At 44.0% G+C, this 23,765-nt stretch overlaps 1 protein-coding gene and 1 long non-coding RNA gene across 2 annotated transcripts in view; one reads left to right on the forward strand and one right to left on the reverse strand.

Annotated features, from left to right (window-relative positions):
• Window positions 1-23,765, forward strand: part of KIF5C (kinesin family member 5C) — a 166,014-nt gene that overhangs the window by 56,816 nt on the left and 85,433 nt on the right. The window contains exons 3-8 of the mRNA XM_011285287.4: window positions 3,904-3,977; window positions 10,761-10,865; window positions 15,239-15,287; window positions 15,562-15,617; window positions 16,318-16,405; window positions 22,112-22,236. Of these exons, the coding sequence (XP_011283589.2) occupies window positions 3,904-3,977; window positions 10,761-10,865; window positions 15,239-15,287; window positions 15,562-15,617; window positions 16,318-16,405; window positions 22,112-22,236 (497 nt within the window). The remainder of the gene's footprint in view (window positions 1-3,903; window positions 3,978-10,760; window positions 10,866-15,238; window positions 15,288-15,561; window positions 15,618-16,317; window positions 16,406-22,111; window positions 22,237-23,765) is intronic.
• On the reverse strand, window positions 13,596-23,421 carry LOC111561852. Its single transcript, XR_002744799.2, has 3 exons — window positions 22,740-23,421; window positions 16,972-17,105; window positions 13,596-16,227 (listed from the first exon to the last, which is right to left on the reverse strand). It is a non-coding gene; the product is annotated as an uncharacterized LOC111561852 (long non-coding RNA).

Below are 23,765 nucleotides of genomic sequence, written 5' to 3' on the forward strand. Positions count from 1 at the left end.
AGCTCAGGATATTATAAGATCTATATTATTATTATGCGTGGCTCTTAAGAAGAAATAGATTTCTTTGGCTACTCTTATCTGTCAGGCACGCTGTATGTACTTTGCATATGTTATTGTATTTTAAACCTCAACAATTTTATGAGGTGTGAGCATTATTATTCCTGTTGTACTAAAGAGGAGGTTGAGGTCAAATAACTTGGCCAGGTCAGTTAGGGGGTGGCGGGGCTGGAACTTAAGCCTGAGCTTGTCTGACTTCCTTGGATTTTTCTACACTATCCTGTCCCTACTTTTCTGGTGAGCTCATAATGAGCATTTAATAGCAATTTATGAGTTGTTACTTTTGTATCAGGCCATATGGACTATTAACCAAGCACTGCAGAAGGACAGGATTAGAAATGGGTATGGGAGAAGGGGGGAGGAGGGGAGGAGGGAGAGGGGGAAGGAATAGAGATTGTGGTTCCAGAGCCTCGGGTTGGCCCTGCCTGTCTTCCAACAGTGAGATGCATTTCCATTCTGAAGATGTAACAGTGCCCTTCCTTTCAGACCGGCTGGGCCCAGCGTTATGGTTTGCCAGTAGTGTTTAGCAGGGCTGCCTCTATGTGCTCTGGGCGTTCGACCTGCCTGAGTAGCTTGACTGGTCAGCGGGAGCCTTAGGATTCGGAGGCAGTGATGACCTACCTGTCAGCCAATATTGCCAGAGACCCTGGCCACTGACAGGCCACCATTTCACATGGGGAGCTGGTAGGAGGCCATGACAACCTTCTCAGGAACTTACATGATTACATCTTCCCCAAATTCTTACCCAGTAGTGGAACAGACTCTTCTGTTCTAGCAAGGTCTGGACTCAGAACTAGCAAAAACTTGGGGCGGAAAACTGGCTTCTGAAGTCTACGGCAAAAGAGGCAAGAAGTATTTTCAAGGATCCCACTTCTCTCCTCCCTCCTCTCTGGAGGTGAGAAGGCTCTTCCCACCTGCAGTGGAATCTCTCTTTGGATTTGCTTCGCTGCCGGATGGATGTGTTGTGTGCTTGTGGGTGCCGCTGGCTTTGTGGCGTGAGCTGAGATCACATCACGCCAGAGCCTGTCACAAAGCAAGGTTCTGTCTGGCTGAACTGATTCCTGGCTCTGCGGCTGGCGCACAGAAATAGTCATTCTGTTACGAGAGAGGCTCTGAAACAAATGCTTTCCTCGGGCCCAGGAACTGTCATTCAACGTGATGAAAGTGCCTTTTTGTGGGCTGTTTCTGCTCGGGTCGGGTGGGGGTGGTTGCGTGGCTCAGCGTGGCGCTGAGCACAGACCTGCTCTCCCATTCTGCTTTCCTTGGCGGGTGCACCCAGATGCACTGTCACTTCCCCTCCTGCCTCTCCTCTCCTTCCCCTTCTGCCTCTCCTCTCCTCTCCCCTCCTGCCTAAGTCAACAAACTGACCCCCTAGACTTGGAGTTTGGAAGAAAATAGGGAACACTGCATTCGAAGAGCTTTTCCTTTTCTTTTAAAGTTTCTTTTAAAATTTTAAAGTTTAATTCACAATTGCGTTGAAAGAGGACATCAGGTCTGTTCATCCTTGAACACTAGAGATAGTTCTCCAACAATGAATTAATTGTAACATGATCGTATATAGTACTTTAAAGGTCAAGCAGAGTTTGTTTTGATGGGGTTTTATGTGCTCCCTTTTACTTAAAACACTAATAACAACGGTAATTGCACTCCATGTTTAAAAGCAGCAACCAACGGTCAAGGACTCTCCCAGTGGGGTCTCAGTTGCTCCTCAGCTCCCTGCTCCGGAGGAAGTGGTGCTCTCTATGAGTGCTTGTTTTCGTCTACATGTCTCAGGCTTTACCCCGCAGGACTTTGGGGAGCAGCAGCCAACCAGGAGCTAGTAGGATTGTACCTTCTGGTTGGGGAGGTTGGAGTTGGAGGGGTGGGCCCCGGCCAGAGGAGCCGAATTCAGGTGCCCCGGCCCCACTGCTTCCTGGCAGAGGCAGAAGCATGTGCTGGGCTTTCTTCTGTCAGTGGGGCTCAGGCTGAACTGAGCTTTCTTTACCGTGTGGATGTTGCCCAGAGCCTCCTCCTGCGAGCGTATGCACCTGTAGGGTGGCCAGCAGGCCTATTAGGAGGAGCAGAGGGAACTGGACACTTGGCTTCGGCCTCCTCACCCCTGCCCTACAGCCTGGGCTGGAAGGTCCCAGAGTGCTTCCCGCACGGGAGCTTCAGGTAAGGAAGCCCTTGCAGTTCAGCGACAGATATTTAATTTCTAATAAATAGAAACTTTAGTGCTGTGATTATGGCTGGCATTCCAGTGGCCTGGAGTTGTTTATGCCATGAATATAGAATGTTAAAAGTCCAGCTGCAGGGTGGTAACCTCTTGTGCCCCTCAAAGCACATCACATTCATGGTCCTATAAAGGCTTTCCACCCTGAATCTTTTCTCTGAGCAAGTTGACATTTTTGTGAAAACTGAAGCTTGAACCTATAGCCCGTACATTGTAGTCTTTAAGTTTCTGCTTCTCCTGTTACCAAGGAAACCATTACCAGAAGTTAGAAGTTTGATATGTGTGAACATTCTCTCTCTCTCTCTCTCTCTCTCTCTCTCAATATAGCTTGACACAAACTCTTAAGGGCTGCTAGAATTAAAAAAAAAAATCTGCTTACTTTCTCTCTCTCTTTTTTTTTTTTTTAGCTTCCTAAAGGAAAATCCCACTTTCTGTTCTGATCTCAGTTCACCCTCCAGTAACCTCAGATCAATAAAATGTGTATTGAAAAATTTTTTAGAAAAGCTAACCAAACAACAAATATTAACTGACATTATAGAATTCAGAGAGGCCCAAAACACAAAATAACCAACCTACCTAGGGCCTGAAATGGAGCTGATGGCCTGGAGTGATGATTTTGTACATAGCCCTGAAAAAGGACACCTCATTAGGGGGTTCCTCTTGTTGCCCCCACTGTCCTTTCAGGAATGAGACTTCCTCCTCTTACGTAGAGATGTTGGGTCAATGATATTAATTATGTACTATTTCCCTTCTGGTGATGTTGATGTGGATGAGGGAGGGTTGAGGGAAATATATTTTAATCACCTCTGCTGCTTTGAAAGAATTCCCACAGATAATCTGCAGTGCAAAGCAGCCTCTGTCTGCATGCCTCCCCTCGTCCCTGTGCGAAATGGAGGCTGGCCTGCCCTGTGTGGAGGTTTGCACAGTATGCTCATTGTGTAATTAAAAGAAATTCCTGATGCTGATGGGCCTGGGCCGGCCTGCTAGCAGTCACTGAAATAACAGAGGCATGAACTTTGAGTCAAGGCCCCGGTGGTTTCTGGGCTGATTGGATTGTCACCATGTGGCCAGGATTACAGAGTGGGGGGGGGGCCTGTCCTCCCAGGCTCGGGACTCGCTCGGTTCTGAAGGGGCTCCGTGCAGCCTTCCTGAGAAACCTTCCTAAGAAGCTCGCCTGGGCCAGTGTTTAAACTGACCCAAATCAGATCTTTAGCAAAGAAATTCTATTCTACACTTCATTCCAGAGACTCAGGGCCCTGATAATGTTTTTCTTCCTCTGATCTCAGGAGATCAACTTAGAGAAGAAAACTCAAGTATCTCTCAACTAAAAGAGAGTGTACTGCTCGATAATCTGTTTTAATGTTGATGTTACTGGGAGAAAGGGTGTCTGCCTTCTTTTTCATTAATATGTAGTGTAGGAATGTGAGTATATTTCTTTTTATTTGTGGAACAGTGGAGGCCTTCATTTATGCTTTTATCTCACAATTCTACTTAAAATGCAAATGGAGCTGAAAGACATCGTTTGTGTGAAAAATGAGATGGGCCATTTGGAAAATGTAATTTTAAAATATGGAACCAACACTAGCATATGATCAAAGTAATGAGTTAATTTTAATTTCTTTTCTTGCTTGCAGATGTCCTTGAAGGTTATAACGGGACGATTTTTGCGTATGGACAGACTTCATCAGGAAAAACACACACCATGGAGGTAAGATTGCAGCATGCTGTGATGGCAGCCTCTGTGTGGCTGGCCAAATTCAGGTGCATGTGGCCCCTTGGCTATGCAAGGCAGGTGGCTAAGGGGCTGGTCACGTTTGACCGATTTATTTTGCCTCCGTGGAGTTTTAAAATAATGGTGAGTAATAAAATCTCAGGAGTTCAGAATTTAAAAAAAAATCCTTTGTTGGTAGCTCTCTCAAAATGGAAGTAGTAAATTCTATTAGAAAAGAATCATCAACAAGCTGAACAGTGGTGTGAGTATCCTAGGGCCTGTGGCCCTAATCTCACTGAGAAAGTCTGTTGCGAAAAGTCCCTAAGGGTTTAAAGGAGTGGGGCTACTCTGGGGAGGTGAGTCTCCTCTGAAGAACCGTATGTCAGAGACTTAAAGAAGTTGGCTTGTGGACCAAATTCAGCCCACAGGTATATTTTTGTTTGGACTATACAGCGTGTTTTACATTATATAAAATTTATTATTACTATACATATTTTAAAATTGCAGGCAGTGTTTAAAATGGGATGATTTCACATAATTCTAAGTTTCTAAATCTGGTTGAAAATTCTGAAGATCCTGGGGCACATGGCTGGCTCAGTCAGTGGGGTGTGGGACTCTTGATCTTGGGGTTGTGGGTTCGAGCCCCACGTGGGGTGTAGGGGTGTAGAGATTACTTATGAAGATTCTATGACACTGGATGAAATTTCAACCTAATTTAAGTGTAAACTTCACTAGAGCAGAGCTCTTCATTGTCTTGTTTGCCTGTTTATTGACATTTCCACTGTGTGAAACAGCGACTGTCACCTGGGAGGGGTTCCATAAAATAGTTGTTGAACTGATACCCTCATGCCCTGTCCAGTCCACACTGGCCCCATCCCTGCACACTGCAAGAGAGTACGAATGTACGTGCAGCATCCTCTGTCATTAACTTACACACCTGCCCCTGTGAGCTTTAGAAGGTGTGACCCCAGTGCAAATTGTTGGCGGTGGAGGTCTGCGGCTCCAGGCTGTGTTGCAGACAAGGCACGTCTGCGGACAAAATTGGCCCCCTTTGCGTCTTCTGTTCCTGCTTTTTGCCACGGACTCCTGTAAGCCCTTCAGGGCGGATAATTCTTTAAAAGGCTCCCCTGACAGGTGAGGAGAGGTAGAAGAGTGGTTGTTACAAGAAACTGTGCAGAGGAAGTTTGGGGAATTCAGCTTACAAGCAGCAGGGTAAGATGAATCCTTGATCCTTCAAGCTTAGGATTTTCATGTACGGTACCCTCCTGGGAATGTCTCTGAGTGAGCCGGCCGGCTGGCCAGCCGCTGCAGAATCGGTTTAGCTTATGAATCATTCCTATTGAAGAGGAGATTTCAAAGGCCTGAGGCAAAAAGCCTTGAGGCTCTGATGTTCTGCTCACACCGATTTCAAGTGTGCATCGGACTCTGGGGGATCTCGTTTCTGTGGTGTTGACTTACGTTCACCCATTTTGCAGTGGACAGTGGTTCAGAGATTGCAGAGATTAAAGGAGGCATCAGGTTTATTTGCCACTGCTTCTGCACAGAGTAGGACTGTCGCCTGACACCTGAGCCTTGGCCCCCTGTCTTCTTGCACCTCATGTTCTCCTGCAGTGAGACGCGGGCATGGCCAGTCCCTCGCCCGCCTCTCTTGCTGAGCCCCAGACCCTTGACCTTCTAGGCACCAGAAAAGTTGCAGTTATAGATTTCCTAAGTGCCAGCCTTCCCAGTAGCTGTGACAATAGCTCCTTCATAAGGCATGAGAGAGAGAGAGAGAGAGAGAGAGAGAGAGCATCTCATGATGGTATCCATCAGTCTCCAGGTTTTTGAAAATTACCTAATGGTATATAAAACAACAATAAAAATGCAATATTTAGAACTCCCCCCCCCCACCCCCCAATCATAGGGAATGTTTACAAGAATGACCTTTTTGGCTTTCGAATTAATTCATCTTTGGGAAATACAAGATATTTGCTAAATGTCAGAAATTTAAATTGTAAACCATCAAAGGAGAGACCTGTCCCCAGAGTAAAATCTTAGTTTGTGTTGTGTGCGGGGGGAATCGGTGGGTGTGAGGAGATGGCAAAGAGGTATGCCAGCTCTTTAAAACCAAAATCGGAGATGTTGTGTTGGATGAGAGCATCTGGAGCCCTCTGTCTCACAGCGTGAACCTTACAAGGCCTGCAGCACTGCTGTGGGCCCAGAGGGACCCATGGCCCCCTAAAGGGAACTGGCTTCTGTGCGGGTTCCTCTCATAGCTGCCTAAGTTCTGTAGCCTTTTCATCCTCGTCGGTTTTAACAGGTTGATTGTAAGGGGTTGCTTTTCTTTATTGTGACTTCTGAATATCACATGTTTGTGTCCACGGGAGGACGGGGTGGGGCAGATGGGAGCCCTTTCCCAGCATCCCCCTGCCCCCACAGACACTTAGTTTAGTTCTTTCTGTAGGGTGATTATAGATTGGAAAGACGGTAGGGGATACTTTAGAGGAAAACAGAGGAAAGGAGGAGCCCCGAGCCGAAGTCATAGAGACTGTGGGAGACCAAGAAATCCAGGACCCTGGAATGCAATTAAATTAAAAAAAAAAACAAAAAAAACAAACCTGCAGGGCTTGCACCATCTGAAAGGATTTTATGTATTCGGAATTATACATTGTGATCTTTCAAAGGCTTTTGGAAGGGGATGTTAACTCCCTGAATGGACAGAGCTGTCACATTTTAAAGCTGTTTTTCATTTTAATCCCCTCATTTTTGGTCTGACATCCAGTGGTGATTCCATTACTTTCTATTGAGGAGAACAAACAGATAAGCCTACATAAAATTGGAAAGATTAGCTTCTGAAGATGGAGCATTTAAGGCGGATTTTCAGTAAAAATAGGAAACACTTGACAGTGCTGATGCCAGGCTTGGTAGGGCACCGTGGTGCACTGGGCCCAGGGCAGGTGCAGCCGGTGCTTCTAGGGCTGGGGTGAGGGAGGGCTGCTGGCGGTGCTGGCTATCCAGGGGAAGGGAGGGCTGGACCTTCGTTCAGTGTGTGTTGCCCGGATGGGCTTCTCTGGGCCCCGTGCCTTGCTTTGTGTCCCTCTTCAGCACCGATTTAGACAGATGGAGACACGCTGTTTTTCCTTCTGCCCACAAGGGCACCGGGAGCCTGTGGAATGGTGCAGGCCACCCCACTGCTGAGCTGAGCCAGCCGAGTGATTTTTAATGAGCCTGTCCGAGTGCATTGGTGCTCGTGTGAGCTGACAGGCCGCCTGCTTTCCCATCTTAAGTGTTTCAGGAAACCATCCTGCTTGGGAGGTTGAGAAGGCAACTGGGGCTAGAACAAAGGGAGTCTTGTTCTGTGGCCAGTGGCCTGGGTCTGGTTTCTTCTTTCACACATGTTCCGAGAAGGCCACATTCAGAAGTGGGAGAAGTTTTGGAAGAGGATTATGTAGGATACAAGTATACAAATGTTCTTTGTGTTTTCTGGGAGAAGAAAGATGGTGAAGCGGGACATTCCTTTGCTACTCAAGTCCATCCCTGATCCTCCAGCCAACTGAACTTGTCATGGCTCTCTTAATGGGTTATTGTTTCTCAGTTCCTATGCCTCTGTTGCATTCCTCTCATCTCATCTTCCTGCTTCTTGCCCATCCTGATCTTCATCTCTCAAGATTTGGTGTCCCTCAGGGAAGCCATCTCATATCACCACAGCTGGAAAGGACTCTCTGTTCTCTGAATTTCTATAGCTCTCTGCTTTTTACCACCTTTTATCACCTGAGGTGACTATTGTGTGTGTGTTTGTGTATTTTATTTGAAGAAAGAGTGAAGACCTTTATTGAGCACCCCTCCGTCTTATATACATACACCACACACATCAACACCCTCTCAACACCACTCACACCCACACACTACATCTCTCTCTCTCTCTCTCTTTCTCTCTCTCTCTCTCTCTCTCTCTCTCTCACACACACACACACACACACACACACATACACACACACTGTCTTGGCAGGCTCAGTGTACTGAACATAAAGCCTCAGCTGTCACCACTCCTGGGCTTATGAGCTAGATCAAGCATCCCAGCCCCTAAACCTTTGCTAGATTTGAGTGTCACTTCCGTGACCATGGGGATGGAGGTATTATCATGCCTTCTCCAAATTAACATGTCCTTCCCTCTCATGTGGTTTTTGGGTGCGGGCTTCAGGGAAGCAACAGGGAGTGTCTCAGACTCATCCCTGGTTCTGCCTTGGTTCTTACCCTGACAAAGGCAAACAGAAGGATGTCAATATTTGTGTGAGCCAGAAATCAATTGGAAGATAAACCTTTTGAAAGGGAAAGTATCTAGAGAAACAGATTGGAGTCATTTATAAATGATTTGTGAATTATCACTCGTTCTTTGTCTGTGAACCACTGAAGAGAAGCTAAAGGACTATGATGGATTTTTGAAGGGTTCTGGGGGAGCATGGGGGGACACTCCTCAGACTCTCTGAGGTGGATTGACCCAATGGCATCATGACATTTGACTGGAGAGAGATCTGTGTTTTCACTGTCTTGTGTCATTTCTTAATTATTTGTTTTTTTTTTTTTTTTGTTTATTTATCTAGGGAGTGTGAGTGGGGAAGGGGCAGAGAGCAAGGGAGAGAGAATCCCAAGCAGGCTTCACACTGTCAGAGCTGAGCCCCACATGGGGCTTGAACCCGTGAACCATGAGATCATAAACCGAGCCAAAATCAAGAGTCAGACACTTAACCTACTGAGCCACCCAGGCACCCCTTTCACTGTCCGGGTCATTTCTGCCAGCAATTTTCATAGTCCTGAGCATGCAAGGCCCAGTGTTTGATGTTTATGATGGCCTGTGAGAAGTAAGATTACCAACATTTGAGAAACTCTGTGTCTCAGTCATTCAGGGCTATTTTCCTAAGATATATGTTAATGGTCCGGGATAGAAATATATTTTCAGACTCTTCAGGTCAAATAAACCTCAACGACTGCTTAATGAGAACCTAATATGAGCTGAATAATATAATGCTAACATTTATTGTCCCTAAGCACTTTATGTATACTGTTTAATTTATATTCTACAATAATTCTATGCAGTAGACACCGTACTAAGTATCATAAGAAGTGGGAAGAAATACATATGCGCTGGCCACCTTACCTTTAGGGACTGTACAGTCAAACAAAAAGCAATATAAAGATATCAAATGATGTAGGATTCTTAGCAGATGAAGGCATTCCAGGAGAGAACCCATTTTCCCGGGTAAGAGAGCTTTGCCAGAGGACAGATATATCTAAAGTCAGCTTTTCTCTTGCTTTCAAGAGAGTGGAAGGTTAGGGATCAGGTGTGCAAAGGAGGATTCACAATGTAAAGCGCTTTGTGGCCTGGAGTTAGTGCCAGGGTCCATGTGACTTCTTGCTTTTGGTAACTCAAATATTGGCTTGAAAGTCAACCTGTCAAAGAGGAGCTATGTGGTGAATCCCCGAAGGATAAAGAAGATCTGATTGAGGAAAACAAAGCAGGTCTTCCAGGTGGCAGGGAGATTTGGAACAAGGATATGAGTCATCGTGTTGCTGAAGGCTGTTGGTGTCCCTGGGAGACTGAAGAGTAAGACGGGTTTTGTGATTTTCTTATAGTTCCAGTTTTGTTTTTTTTTTTCCCAGAGTTTTATAACTTTCTGAAGGTCTGGAAAACTCTGGGAATACTGTTGCCAACGATTACTTTAGACCTGCAGACTATGTGTTTGTGCACTGATGGGTGGTTTAACATGGAACTGAATAGAACTTGGAGCGTGGGAGTAAGGAAGGCTCTCTGGGAGCCCTTGCTAGGGCTGCCACTGTAAATACTTCTAGAACTCTTCTTTAGGAATTGCTTTCAAATACTACGGCATATCTTTTTTGAAAGTGTTCAGAGGCGGCAAATCTGGATCTTAAACATGGATTTAGTAAAATAGTTCAAATCACAGAAGAACTCATCTAACCCATTACCCCTTAGATAAAATATCCCTCAACCCCCCCCCCCACCCCGCCTTAGGGTTGGAGGAGGGTTCCTAGGGGCGCTGGCTGCATGGGAAGAGAGGGCTAGACCTCTCTCAGAAAAAAGGGGGGTAAAAGAATAAGAGAATATATTACAAGTGGATTTAAGTATTAGAAACAGCCCCCCCCCCCCCAAAAAAAAAGAGAAGAAAAGAAAAGGAAAGGAAAGAACCAAAAATTACTTGAACAATTCAGGCTGGGAATTATGGATTTTTAAGAAATTGATGAAATGGCTTTTCTTGATTGGTTTGTGAAGCGATACTGAAGGTTTTTCTAGAATAAGGTGAGAAATTTTTGAGCAATGATGACATAAAAGAAACTATCAGCTCTCAAGGTGGTTTTATTAACGCAGATTAACTTGAACTTGTACCTTCTGATCAGTTTGTAAAAATTTCAAAACAAAAACCACCTTTGGGATGTGATAGTCACCCTATAATCTCAGTCTTCCTCCCGCCCTCCTGCCCTCCTCCCTTCTACCCACACCCTTACCCACATACACCCATTTGCTGCCATGAGCGGCAGCAGGAGTGAATATTTTTGGGGACAGAACAAGCCCCCCACTGCTGGTAAAAAGAGCAACATGCTGATCTATTTCCATGAACTTAACGGTCTGTTTGCCTGTCAGGTGGACCCTCCAAAGGAGCAGACATACGTGTATGGGTGTTCCCTCTTCCACGGTGTTCTGTTCGTGCATCCACATATGGTCCCTTCTCTCAGACAGGTTTCCCAGCACTCTTTAGCTCCCTGTGCTTGTGTTTTTTCACTCACTAGGGGAAGCTACATGACCCTCAACTCATGGGGATCATCCCAAGGATCGCGCACGACATCTTTGACCATATCTATTCCATGGATGAAAACCTGGAGTTTCATATCAAGGTAAGTGCCCTTGATAAAGTCCAAGGAGAAGAAACTGAGCCCCAAATCATGTTTCTTAGCTTTCTTCTTTTTCTGTGTACATAAAAGATGATTTTTATGTACTTTAGATGACGTGCCATCATAGGCAAAGCCATAGTTATTTAATGGTTCAGGTTAATACTGAGGAAATAATTGAGATAAAGTAAAAGCCTTCTTTAGGATGGAATCATCTTGATAGTTGTTTGAATTCTATACTTACCCTGTAGATTTCTAGAGATGTGACTAGAATGTGTCTATGATTGGGTGAGGACAGCATTTCCCAAAGTATGTTCCAGGTCCCTCATATTAATAGGTGGGTTACCAGGGAAAAGGTTTATGTGGCCAAATAAGCTGGAAAAATGTTTTGTTGAAAAATGTTAAATTCATCACAAGTTAAACATGCTATTATGCAGTATAATTCTACAAAGGGGACATGTAGTATATTACATTTTCCTGCGTATTTGATGGTGGACATATTTTTCTCCTTTTGGGGTATGATAGAATAGTGTTTTGGGAAGCACACTTTGACAAGTAGTAGGGAAGGGTATTATCCTTCCTGTTTTTTGTTTTTTGTTTTTTTTTTTAACCAGAACCTCTGCTCTGACTTAAATTTGAATTGAAAGAAAATTTTAATCTCTTAACTATAGCTGTTAATTCGTAACATTGAGCATTAGGGGTATATTCATTGGAGCTCCTTTGTTTGCAAGAGATTGAAAGCCACTTGTTTAAGCAACTAGAGAAAACTGTTCTAAGGTACAAAATGTGAAGGCATGTGGCTTGGGGGTTGTAGAAGTAAGAATCCAGACCCTGCTTTTCCTTTAAAATATTTTTTTTTTAATTAAAAAGCTTGAGATACATTTCATGCACCATAAAATTCATTTTTTAAGTGTACAATTTAATGGTTTTTACTATATTTCAAAAATTACACAATTATGATCAGTAATTCCAGAACATTTTCATCACCCCCGAAAGAAACTCTGTCCCTGTTACAGTCCCTGCATTTCTGTCTGCTTGCTTTATCTTTGTTCAGGGGGTGCATGGGTAAGGGGAGAAGGACCATGGTAGCTCCTGTTCCACATCCCTTATTCCCGATTCCTAATTCCCCAGGGAGTGGGCTCCTTGGCCTAGCCTACAGCAGGGCTTGCCCCCAGCTCTGATTAGTGTTGTCCAGGATACACATGGCTGGCTGAGTTCCTGCCATGGCAACTGGGGACGGTGTGGACAGGGGGTGAGGAAGAGACACAGGCAGTTCTAAGAAGACTTGGTGCTGAGGACATGAGCCAAGAGGCTGACCATTCTTTAAGGCTGGGTTAGTGCACTAGGCCCATCATTTAAAAAATTTTTTTTAACGTTTATTTATTTTTGAGACAGAGAGAGACAGAGCATGAACGGGGGAGGGTCAGAGAGAGAGGGAAACACAGAATCTGAAACAGGCTCCGGGCTCTGAGCTGTCAGCACAGAGCCCAATGCAGGGCTTGAACTCACAGACCGCGAGGTCATGACCTGAGCTGAAGTCGGACGCTTAACCGATGGAGCCACCCAGGCACCCCTAGGCCCATCATTTTAGAGATGAAGAAACTGAAGTTTAAAGACAGCACTGGCTGGCCATAGTTACATATCAGGTTATTGGCAGCAGTTACAGATCAGGTTATTAGACTCTTGATCTAACCAATCCCAAGTACAACACCTTTCCATTATGTTAAACTTCCACCTTACTTATTTCTGCTATGTGCCTTTCCTAAATTATATAAAAACAAGGCAACAACTGTTTGCCCCATTATAAATTAGATCTGGCAAGTCTTTTTACTTTATAGATCTTTTTCCTCCCTTTATTGGCTAATGCTGGTTTCTCCTCTTTGCCAGGGTTCTTTATATCTAAGGGTACAGAAGCCTGTTGCTTTGATGGGATCAAGATTTAGGAGCTTAGTACATCTTTAAGGCTGTTTGCATTTAAATACCTTAAACTACTGTAGAGTTCTTATGGGATAATCCCAGAGTAAGATGTTAAACCAATTACTGCCCTCAAAATAGTGTGAATCTTATTAAGATAAAAACAGCCCCAGCATGAAGCAGGAGAGAAGAAACAACACCCAAGTCTCCAGGGCTGAATTTTACAGTCTGGCTTTCTGTTCTGCATTTGTAGTTATGCTCACTTATTTCATACATCATAATTATAAGTGGGAAGGCTAGCGATTGTTCCATATTTGAACTGAGCAGTGACAGGCTTAATCAAGAAAAAGAGGCTTGATTAAAACACTATTGAAAATCTGTTCCTTAAAGTGAGCCCCATAGAGGTTTTAAACATTATTTCTGAACATGCAATTTCTTAATGCAAAACAATTGCATATTTCTTTTTCTTCCACCTGGTCTCATAAAGCATTTGCAATGACAAAAATAACAAAATCACTCCCCCTCCCCCCACTCAAGCACCAGTATCTTCTGTGGTAAAAGAAGATATTAAATGTGAACAGGATTTTAATTGCCGTATTTGTTGACATGTAATTTATGACTGCTTTCTAGTGTAATTTCTCTGTAATCTATGGAAATAAGGATACATGTGTACATCTCAAAGATACAGAAGTCTTTTTTTTTTAAATCTTCTTTAATGTTTATTTATTTTTGAGAGAGAGAGACAGAGTGCAAGCAAGGGAGGGGCAGGGAGAGGGTGACACGGAATATGAAGCAGGCTCCAGGCTCTGAGCTGTCAGCAGAAAGCCCGATGTGGAGCTTGAACTCACAGACCACGAGACCATGAGCCAAAGTCAGACACTTAACTGACTGAGCCACCCAGGTGCCCCTCAAAGATGCAGAAGTCTTAATGAAAGCCAGGCAGTCTTGAAATGCAATAGAATGGGTTGGAACCAGGGTTGAGTTGGCCACAGGGAGGCTGAATGAGAGATGTGTAAGATTAGAGGCCAAACAGACCCTAGGATTCCAGCCACAGGAAGAAGTTTCAGGAGCAGTGATTCTTTCCAAGGTCAACTAGGTGTGTCTGTGATGCGCGAGACTTGGTGACTGGGGAGTTTGACAGATGATCAGGTAGGCTCAGGTTGTTAGGGAGACAGGAAACGTGGAGAGGATGGCCAGGTACAGGTTCCAGAGTTTGAAGCCCCAGCTCTCAGAGAAACTGGGAAGTCACTAGGCTCCAGGCTGAGATACAGACAAGGTAATAAGTGGGGCTGAGTTGGTGAGGACTAGCCTTGAGTTGGGGAAGCTTCACTTCCCACAACCAGAGGTAGAACTGGTTCAGAGCTAGGATGCAGGGGTGAGGTTTCACCTGTAGAGTTACACTCCAACTTTACAACTATTTTGGCACCTTTTTTCTTCCTTAACAACTTGTTTATCCATTCCTTTGTTTAGGTTTCAAGAAAACCCATAAACATGAGAGAAAGAGAAGTTGATCTGAGAGGCAGAAGGCAGGTGTAGACAAAAAGTGCAGAATCCTAGACAGAATTTTTGACATCATCGAGTCCAAATGGCTTCATTTGACAGATGGGAAAACTGAGGCCTCTCGTCTCGGTTACATGTGAATTAAACCCCCAAGATCGCATATCTAGTTAAAGCTGTTCTCAGATGTCAGCTGACATAAGAACTAACCAGGGATTAGAAGCAGATTCCTAGGACCTGTTCCTGGAGATTCTGATTCAGGAGGACTACAATAGGGTTCATGACTCTGCAATTTAAACAAAGGCTATGGATGATGCTGATGCAGGTGGTTCTGGGCTGGCGTTTGAGAACAATTGATGGGAAGGCTTCCTTTCCCTCTTGCAGTCCAGTCTGTCTTTCATTAAATCACATTTTGTTCGGACCCTTCCTGGACTCCCCAAAGCTGGCCACCATCAGCAGCTCTCTCCCTGTTGCCTTTGAGCTCTTGTAGTTCCAAGCAAAGTGCCCTTATTCCAGTCCCTACTTCTTCATGTGAGTGTTTCATCCCAGTCTGGTGAGGGTGTCAGTGTCACACATGAGGAGAGGCCTACTGATTTTTGACAATTGCTCGTGAAGGACGTTTCTGTTGCAGCTGTTGTCCTACCTAGAAGTTTGCTTGGCGCTCACATAGGGTGAAAAGGAGAGTCGTTCTGTGAGTGGATGCCCAGCACACAATGTAAGGAGCACCCGAGTCAAGACCACAGAGGCCGTCAAGCACGGAGAGTGGCCGCACTGGGCGGCGGCCCGCAGAGCAGGCTGATGCGACAGGAGGCTGGAGAGCCCGGAGAGTCGACCAACTCTTCACTTTGTGGCCCGTCTTCTTGCTCTTCTTAGCCGTACATGCCAAAGACCTTCTATGAGTTTTAATAGTGATAGTTTTTAAATACAGTGTGGCATTTCTGTTTCAAACTCCATTTGTTTTTAACTAGGTTTCCTATTTTGAGATCTACTTGGACAAAATCAGGGACTTACTGGATGGTGAGTAACCTGAATGCTTGTCCTCTATTTGCTCTGTAACTAAGGTCCAGGGAGGCTGAAAGGATTCACAGCACTTCTGCTTAAGGAACTAATGAAAATACAGAGATCTTTTATTGTCTTTACACTATCTGCTTGTTCTCAGCCAAGGCTTAAACTTGCGTATGGCAAAGACATGAGATTTGCCTGTCTTCGGTAACAATTTCTCTTTATCCTCCAATACTGAGTCTTTAACTTTTCTTCTCTCCTCTGCATGCCATCATTATTATCTCTGTAGTATCCAAGACGAACTTGGCTGTTCATGAAGACAAAAACAGAGTCCCGTATGTAAAGGTATGAGGAAAACTTGATGATGCAATTGACTTGTCTCCGGTCACTGTCATCATAATTATTATGTAATATGCTCACAACGTTACCTATAAAGTGTATGGAGGTATTTCATCATGTTCCTTACATTTAATATTCATTTGGTAAAAAAAATAGACATTTAATTTCTCCAGTTGTATCTCTGTAAACATACCACAGATGTCTAATCACATAAGGTAAGAATTGGAGAAGTGAACAAATATTTATTATTCACATGTGAAGAGGCTTTTATATGGAGGATAATTGCTTATACTTTGTAGTTAGGGGAAGCCCAGCAGAGCATTATGTCTAGAATGTGTCTAATTAAAGTTGGGGACTAGAATGGAAGGCAAAGCAAAATTTCATCCATTTCTTTTTCTGTCACTGGTTTTCTTTATTCTGTTTCTCAGAAACAGAAACTCATGCTGTTGAGTAAGAACAGGTATTTAAAAATCTAGGAAAATCTGGCATTTCTTTTATGGTTTACTTCTGGGTTTCCCAAGGTTTGCTCAGACTTCTTTTTCATGTAGAATTCAAGCCAGAAGCAGGAGAAAAAGTGGTGGGATCAACACTGGAGCCTTTCTCTTAATCTGCACCTCTAGGAGAAAAATGGGAAAATGTTTAGCTGTCTTAAAATACCGGTGTTTTCTGGTCCTTTAACGGTGAACCTGAACCGACTCTTTTGCAGGGGTGCACCGAGCGCTTTGTGTCAAGCCCCGAGGAAGTCATGGATGTGATAGATGAAGGCAAAGCAAACCGACACGTGGCTGTAACAAGTAAGCTTGGTGTCCTGTTCCCTCCCCTGTGAGTCAGGGTACAAGTATCTGCCCACCCGCCAGGATGGCTGGGTTATGAGGTCCAAAGGAAATAATTCAGGGGAAGGCAGTTGTAAAGCAGTGGCTTGGATGCAGACACACAGGTGTGTGCAGTCTGAGTGCATCTAGGCACATCGTGGGAAGCAGTGCCTTCTGCTGTGCAGGGAACTCTGGGAAATAGCGGATGAGGTTCTCTGGGCCCTGGCAGCACCCTTTGTCTGGACCCTGGGGAAAACAAGCAACCCACCGAGACAAGGGGATTACAAGTCAGCTTCTAAATGTATTTCAACCATGTTGTTGTTCAGGTTAAAAAAAATTACAAATGAGCAAATTTTATATGGCCAGTCATATGTGTGGAAAGAAACCACACTAGATTTCTGCCCTGTGTAAAAAGGGGAAAGGAAAGCCAGGAGGAGCTCAGAAAGAGCTGGGAGCGTTATTGAAAACTTTTCTAGGCTGTGTTAATCACAGGCGTGTTCAGGTCAGCTTGTTTTTCTTGCATTGCCTTCCTCGGTGTTTGCACGCACCTTGGGGAAGTGGTCATAAGTTGTTAGAGCAGCAGAGGCTCCATGAAAAGATGGTGGCTGTCTGTCTTATTCGGAGGGATGCGGACGAACCAGAGTGAGTTCAGATGAAGAGGAGCTGAGAGAACTAGGGATTCCTAGCTTGGAAGAAAGAAAAAAGTCTGAGGAGGACATACGGACGATGTAATATTTCTCAACATGTTCAAGTTGCTGTCATTAAGAAACTCAGTGTGCTTTGTATGATCCAAATGATGGACCACCCAGGGTTGTGGAAGCTACAGGGGGGCAGGTTTTGACCAACCACAAGAACTCTCTGATCCTGATAGCTGCCCCAAGTAAAGCCTGCTGCCTAGAGGGGCAAGGAGTTCCCTGTGACGTATACAAGAGATTAAGGCATTGGTTGGTTGGCTGGTCAAGCCTCTTTAGGTCTCTTCCATCTAAGGCTCTATGATTCTGTCAACCCAGAACTGTAATTCTCAACCTGTTCTTTACCCGACCTACTATCAGACGATAATTACATATGTGGCAGATTTCATAGGTGAGCCTAGACATGTATACAGTGTAGGTTAAATTCTACTTATTTCTCTTCTGCTTACACATATACTTGAAAGAATGTAAGCCTGATATTCTCATCATAATAGTATCTCTCATTTATAGATAAATTATTTACTTGATTTCTTCAGCTGTTGTTAGTCATGAGTTATTCAGGACATACTTGACAATCCATCTTGGCCCCTTGGTTCAGAACTGTTGGTCTAGAACATTACTAGTTTTCTTATCATTCTGGTAAGCTGGTTTTTAAATGATTTTGGTAAGATACGTATAACATTAAACTTACCATTTTAACCGTTTTTATGGGTACGATTCAGTAGCCTTACATCCATTCACAATGTTGTACAACTATCACCACTATCCATTTCCAGAATTTAATCATCCCAAAGTTAAACCCCATGCCCATCGAACAATAACTCCCCACACTTCCTCTTCCCAACTCCTGGTAACCACTACACTACTTTGTGTCTCAATGGATTCGACTGCTCTAGCTGCCTCACATAAGTGAAGTAACATAGGTCCTCCTGTGACTTGTTTCACGTAGCATAACGTCTGCAGGGTCCATCCAATATGTAGCGTATGTCAGAATTTCCTTTCTCTTTGAAATGCTAATATTCTGTTGTACATGTATACTGCATTTTGTTTATTCATTCATCCATAGTTAGACGTGTAGACCCTGTGTTGCTTCCACCTTCTGGCTGTTGTGAATAATACTGCTATGAACATGGCTGTATAAGTATCTGTTCAAGTGTCTGCTTTCAGTTCTTCTGGGCATATACCCAGAACTGGAATTGCTGGATCATATGTTAATTGTACTTTGAAGTTTTTAAGGAACTGCCATGCTATTTTCCATGCAGCTGCACCATTTTACATTCCTACCAACAAGAGCGCGCAAGTTTTAATTTCTCCACATCCTTGCCATTACTTCTTACTATTTTTGTTTCTTTTAAAGGTTATTTATGTATTTATGTTTGTATGTATGTATTTATTTTAGAGTGAGATGGGGAGAGGGGCAGAGGGAGGGAGGGAGGGAGGGGGAGAGAGAGAGAGAGAGAGAGAGAGAGAGAGAGAGAGAGAGAGAGAATCTTAAGCAGTCTCCACCATCAACAATCAGTATGGAGCCCAATGCGGGGCTGGATTCCACAACTCTGGGATCATGACCTGAACTGAGATAAAGAGTTGGACACTTAACCGACTGAGTCATCCAGGCGCTGCTATTTTTGTTTTCAGTAACCATGCTAATAGGTGTGATGTGTGAGGCCACTGTGGTTTGATTTGCATTTCACTAATGTTTAGTGATGGTTGACATTTTTTCATGTGTTTATTGGCCATTTGTACATTGTCTTTGAGGAAATGTCTGTTTAAGTCCTTTGCTCATTTTATAATTAGGTTGTTTTATTCTTGTTGTTGATTTATAGGAGCTCTTATCTTATTCTTGATCTAAATTCCTTATCAGATATGTGATTTGCAAATCTTGTCTCTTATTCTGTGGGTTGCCTTTTCATTCTGTTGATACTTCCTTTCATGAATAAAAGTTTAATTTTGATAAAGTGCAGTTTATCTATTTTTCTTGTTGTTGCTTAATGTTTTGGTGTTATTGCCAAGAAATCATTGGTAAACTCAGTGTTATGAAACATTTCCCATATGTTTTCTTCTAAGGGTTTATAATTTTAGCTTTTACATGTAGGTTTTTGATCCTTTTTGTGTTAGTATCTGGACTAGGTAAGAGTCCAACTTCATTTTTTTGCATGTGATCTCGACACTCTTGTTGAAAATTCTTCTGACCATTTTATGTGAGGGTTTATTTCTGGGCTGTCTTTCATCTGTCTATAGGTTTGCCTTTGTACCAGCACCACACTGTTTGATTACTGTAGCTTTGTAGTAAGTTTGAAATCAGTAAGTGTGAGAACTCCAGTTTTGTTCTTTTTCAAGATTGTTTTGGCTATTTGGGGTTCCTTGAAATTCCATATGAATTTTAGGATGGGCTTTTCTATTTCTGTAAAAAACACAACGAGGATCTTGATACAGATTATATTAAATCTTTAGACTGGTTTTGGTAGTATTGACATCTTCACTATGTGAAGTCTTCCGACCCATTTATTTGTGTCTTCTTACATTTTGTAGTTTTGTTTTTAATTTTTAAAAAAGGTTTTATGGGGCGCCTGGGTGGCGCAGTCGGTTAAGCGTCCGACTTCAGCCAGGTCACGATCTCGCGGTCTGTGAGTTCGAGCCCCGCATCGGGCTCTGGGCTGATGGCTCAGAGCCTGGAGCCTGTTTCCGATTCTGTGTCTCCCTCTCTCTCTCTGCCCCTCCCCCGTTCATGCTCTGTCACTCTCTGTCCCAAAAATAAATAAACGTTGAAAAAAAAATTTAAAAAAGGTTTTATTTTTTTAAGTGCTGTCTACACCCAACCGGGCTCAAACTTATAACCCCATGACCAAGAGTTGCATATTCTACCGACTGAGCCATGCAGCTGCCCCTCATTGTGTAGTGTTTAGTATACAGTCTTTTACTTCCTTGGTTAAGTTTACTCCTAAGTACCTTACTCTTTTTGTTGATACTTTAAATAGAATGATTTTCTTCTCAGATTGTTTATTGTTAATATATAGAAATGTGACTGATTTTTACATATTATTTTTGTATCTTGCAACTTTGCCAAATTCATTTATCAGTTTTGACTTATTTTTTTGTGGAATCTTTAGTTTTTTCCCGTATATTCCAGAAAGTTTTGTTTTGTTTTGTTGCTGCCAGAGGAAGCAGCTTTTATTCATGCATTATCTCCAGAAACCAAAAGGACTATCGGCACCTCCTATTCTTCCTGGAGAAGGGAAGAGAGAGATATTACCTTTTGGTTTCCCCAAGCCCTGGTCTTTCCCCTCTCTGGGTAGCCTTAGAAATTCGGTAGCAATACTGTTGCTTATTTTTTTCAACATTGTCTGATGCAGCTACTTAGTAACAATTATTGGTGAAGGAGGACGAGGGGAAGCAGTTGGATGAGTAAGAGTAATGCACAAAAAACAGGAACACAGCCTATTAAAGGTCTCTCTGTCCTGCCTCAGTGGCTTGATGCTTTATTGGTTGCATTTTTCTTTATGCTGAATCACACTTTTCTGAATCAGATGGGGGATTTCCACCATCAGCCATGGAGCCAGCCCCAGAGCTCTGAGATGAGCTAGTCTAAACTTGAGCACATTCCTGGTCCACAAAGGCTTCAAGTGATCGATCAGGCATATTTTGCCACCCCTGTACATCTCTGCTGTTTTTCCATCAAATTCAAGGACTATAATTTCTGGAGTGGCAGTGGCATATGTGATAGGAATGTCAGACTGGATGTCAGACTCATGGAGGTCATGGGTGTACCAGCATTTTCCAAAACACCGAGTACCTTCCTTGTTGGACTCTAGTTGGAACCAATCATTGTCCACATTCTTGTTGTTCTCTACATATCGGATAGGAGACTCCTCCTATCCAGGGTCCAAAAACATTTCTATTTCTAGTGTTTGGCACTAATGAAGCATATTTAATCTGATACTTTAAATAGAATTGTTTTCTTTTCAGGTTGTTTATTGTTAGTATATAGAAATGCTATGCACCGAGCATGGGTTATAGAACTGTACTAAAAAAAGAAGTCTTAAACCTTAAGATCATAATCCCTCCTTAAGAAAGCTTGTGATAGTACTGATAAGCAAGGCTTACACACATGACAAAGATAGAATACTTTCAACACTAACCACAATGATAAAGGGTGAAGGACTTAAGGTGAGGGGAGAGGGAGGTGTGCGCTCTTTGCTGCCAAGGCTCAGGCTGGAGCAAGATGTTGGAACATGAGAGGGGGTGCTTCAGACAAAGCTAGAGAATCTGTTATCTTGGATCACTGACTAGGATTCTTAATTTCTTAGCTGTGTGAAGTTATTTTAAATCTTTCATTTCTAGAACAAGCATTGTTGTTGTTGTTGTTGTTGTTTTTTGTTTGTTTTTTTTTATTTTTTTTCAACATTTATTTATTTTTGGGACAGAGAGAGACAGAGCATGAACGGGGGAGGGGCAGAGAGAGAGGGAGACACAGAATCGGAAACAGGCTCCAGGCTCTGAGCCATCAGCCCAGAGCCCGACGCGGGGCTCGAACTCATGGACCACGAGATCGTGACCTGGCTGAAGTCGGACGCTTAACCGACTGCGCCACCCAGGCGCCCCTGTTTTTGTTTTTTTTTTTTTTTTAAGAAAGTGGTTTTAGATATGTTTAAAAATTGACTGTACTGGGGCACCTGGGTGGCTCAGTCAGTTAAGCGTCTGACTCTTGATTTTGGCTCAGGTCATGATCTCATGATTTGTGAGTTCAAGCCCTTTGTCGGGCTCTGTGCAGACAGCGCAGAGCCTGCTTGGGATTCTCTCTCTCTCTCATTGCCCCTCCCTGCCTCCTTCTCTCTCTCTCAAAATAAATAACTAAACTTAAATTTTTTTTTTAGAGAATTGGCTGGACTTACTTTAAAAAATGGAGCTATTAAGCATGATTTGTTGTGCTTTTTAGATGAGCAACTTGCTACCTAAACTTCCTGTTCTTTGCAGAGCAGTAAACTATTTTCCTTTTCAGATATGAATGAACACAGCTCGAGAAGTCACAGTATCTTCCTGATCAATATTAAACAAGAGAATGTAGAGACCGAAAAAAAGCTCAGTGGGAAGCTGTATCTAGTTGATTTGGCCGGGAGCGAAAAGGTAATTGGTTCCTTATTTGTATTATCTATAATTTTCCCTGTTATCTGCTTCAGTGTGCAGTGGTATACTTCTTACATCTCTTCTGTCCCCGGGTTTCCAAGAGCTTTTAAAGTGTCTGTTGTGCCAAGATGGTATGAAGTCTAACCTTCATTTTCCCGCCCGCTCATTTCTGGTCCTGAAGTCCCCCGTTCACGTCACAGGAAGTGCTGTGAGTGCCAGTTCGGGTGTGTGCTGAATAGGCCCCAGTGAGGACGGTAGGCAAGCGTCAGTGTGCACTTAGCCTGGCAAAGGCAGCCTTGCAAATGAGGAAGGGACATGACCTTCTGAGGAAAGGGAAGATCCCCATGTTGTGCCAGACTCAAATAGGCCGGAAACTGGTTTGCCGTTGCACTGTGGCAGTCCTGCCTTTGTGGGTTTGTTTGCTGATAGAAGATCTGGAACCCGGGGCTCTTCCTGCATTCCCTGCTTCTCTCTGCAATAGGTGTGGTCTGATGGGGCCTCACCTGGGCAGCCTCACTTCCTTCAGGCTCCAGTCACTTCCTGGAGCCAGGGTTTTGGCCCAGAGCCCTGCACCTCTGGTTTTATCGAGGCTTTCTTTTGGCCTCTGTCCCATGCTCTCCGAGGCACTGGCTGAGGCCATGCTCTAGACCAGATAGGCTCCATAGAGCCTCCTACCTGCCCCTGCCCGGCCTCCCGCCTGCCTCGCCCAGCCTCACTTCCATAGCATTACCAGAGGCTCCTGCCGCCACACCCTGGCTGGGGCGCTGCTCCCCTTGGGTGACATCACAGAGCCAGTCCCTGTGCACAATACCATGCGCACTCCATCACTGATGATCTCATGCTGACTGTCCCCATCAGGGCCAGCCCTAAAGCTTGGTCCGTCTCCTGAACTGCCTAGTTGATTCCCAATTACTGCACCCCACCAGTGAGCTGCTATCTGCCAAGCTATGGCCACTAATGTCCATGTAAGTAATGGCTACATGGAGTGTTCTCCTGTGTGCATGTGTAAAGCTGTGAGTGGGACGTCATCTGGATGTTCCTGGAAAACTTTCTGGTTGGGAACCCAAAATTGTACTGGTACGGGCTTGTAACTTTAATTAAACAGACACACACCAGAATGGGAATACAGAGCAGCATCGTTCAGTTCTAGACTAACCGTTAGCAACCAGACCACGCTTTGCTGGTCTGGAGAGAGAGCCCATTGGCCCCTTTGCTCTTCCCTCTTTCCCTTCAGAGCACAGAGGTGAGTGTCCGGGGCCCAACTGCAGCTGGAAAAGCCTAATGGCAGTTCAGTGTGGAGGCCTGTCCCCTGCAGTGTCAGATACTGGTGGGACATTTTATTTTTTTTTTTTATTTTTTTATTTTAAAAAAAAATTTTTTTTTCAACATTTATTTATTTTTGGGACAGAGAGAGACAGAGCGTGAACAGGGGAGGGGCAGAGAGAGAGGGAGACACAGAATCGGAAACAGGCTCCAGGCTCTGAGCCATCAGCCCAGAGCCCGACGCGGGGCTCGAACTCACGGACCGC

The sequence above is a fragment of the Felis catus genome, chromosome C1, assembly GCF_018350175.1.
Source record: "Felis catus isolate Fca126 chromosome C1, F.catus_Fca126_mat1.0, whole genome shotgun sequence".
Taxonomy (NCBI): domain Eukaryota; kingdom Metazoa; phylum Chordata; class Mammalia; order Carnivora; family Felidae; genus Felis; species Felis catus.